The following is a 1669-nucleotide window of genomic DNA, read 5'->3' on the forward strand; positions in this document are numbered from 1 at the left end:
GATATTGGCTAGACAAAGCTTTTTAAAAGTGGAATCAACCTGTACTGCAATGCTTTGTGACTGGTAAAATGGGAGTTTAATGCAACTTTGTTTTGCATTAAGTTCTTGGCCCAGCAACTGTCATGTTTATATGCGAATTGATAGTCATGTTGAAGCTTGAGATATAGGCCTAATATGGCACTTCTTCATGAAGAGCCAAAACTTGAAACTCAACTGGCAGACTGGCTGCATGGTATTCATAGTGGGTAACTTGCTTTTGATGTCAGTTGTCTGCTTGGCAATCTTAAATTTGAATGTATTGACTTGTAGTGCTAAGGGAACTTGGTTGGACTTTCCTGTTTTGAAAAACTTTTAACAAATAGTGGTTGGTTGCTTGCCTTTTTTTTTTTTTTCCACAAAATACAGGAGGCAAAGCTCACAGACCAGCTTCCTCTGATCATTGTCTGTGATCGGTTTGACTTTGTTCATGACCTGGTGCTCTACTTATATCGCAATAACCTGCAGAAGTATATAGAGATCTATGTACAGAAGGTAAGGAGAATCCAGTTTTAAGCTCTTGACCTTTCCCTTCTTAGAAGGAATTTAACCTTTCAGTAGTCTTAAAATCTACAGTGTATTCTATGCTCATGCTTCTAGTGCAGAGGCTCTTTAATAAGCCTTTTGTCTATTGCAAACCTGTAAGTGTAGTTTTTTTTCTAGAATGTATATACAAATGCATTAGGAAGTTAAAATTCACTGTTCTAAAGCATAGTTTAAGTAGAACTTCCCCATGTGGAACACTGGGGGTGGATTATTAGTAATGCTAATAACTAATGATGGTGGCTTATTCTAGGTGAATCCTAGCCGTATACCTGCGGTGGTTGGAGGGCTTCTTGATGTGGACTGTTCTGAAGATGTCATTAAGAACTTGATCATGGTGGTTAGAGGCCAGTTCTCAACAGATGAGCTGGTGGCTGAAGTGGAAAAAAGAAATCGGTAATGAAAGTGCATCAGTAGATACTAGTCTTGGGCTTTCCTGACCCTGCTATCCAGCCAAACTGAATTAGATGCAGCTTTATTAAATGATACAATACTAATACTGTTTTGTTTATTTATAGAAAAGCAGTTTAGGTTTGTTAGTCTCTGATTATTTGGGCAGTATAGGAATACCTGCCAGCACTTTGAGTATAACATGGGGTTTGAACACTTTCTGTACAGCCAACCATGAAGTATGCCTTTGGAGTAAAATCTGGATAAAACTGTCCTGACAGTCTTGTGGGCACACAGTAGCTTGTATAATTAGTTAGCTGTAAAATGAACAAATGGCATTAAGCATGAAGAATCAGCTAACAGAAGTTGAAAGGAAAGATTGCAAAACTACTGTCATCTTCAGCCTTCCCTGTTAAACTGCAGATCTGGCCTCCACTCATTTAAGACTCATTTAAAATAGCTGGCTGGTCTCTGGTTTTTTGTCTGACCAGCAGACTTGCTTGAAGGGAAGGCCAGGTATTAATGGGTAGCTGTCAAGCATACCTCAGTCTGACTTGTAAACCTAAAATGTTTGCTTTTTCAAAGGCTTAAGTTGCTGTTGCCATGGCTTGAATCAAGGATTCATGAAGGCTGTGAAGAACCTGCAACTCATAATGCCTTGGCCAAAATCTACATTGACAGTAATAATAATCCAGAGCGG

At 38.9% G+C, this 1669-nt stretch overlaps 1 protein-coding gene across 2 annotated transcripts in view; it reads left to right on the plus strand.

The window, feature by feature from the left end:
* The window catches only part of LOC103768546 (clathrin heavy chain 1-like), a 27511-nt gene that overhangs the window by 12123 nt on the left and 13719 nt on the right, over nt 1-1669 (plus strand). For both annotated transcript variants that reach the window (XM_008935696.1, XM_008935703.1), the window contains 3 exons: nt 406-531; nt 833-975; nt 1555-1669. The exon at nt 1555-1669 is cut by the window's right edge and continues 135 nt beyond it. In XM_008935696.1, coding sequence (XP_008933944.1) covers nt 406-531; nt 833-975; nt 1555-1669 — 384 coding nt within the window. The remainder of the gene's footprint in view (nt 1-405; nt 532-832; nt 976-1554) is intronic.

The sequence above is a fragment of the Merops nubicus genome, unplaced genomic scaffold, assembly GCF_000691845.1.
Source record: "Merops nubicus isolate BGI_N331 unplaced genomic scaffold, ASM69184v1 scaffold51490, whole genome shotgun sequence".
In the NCBI taxonomy this organism is placed as follows: domain Eukaryota; kingdom Metazoa; phylum Chordata; class Aves; order Coraciiformes; family Meropidae; genus Merops; species Merops nubicus.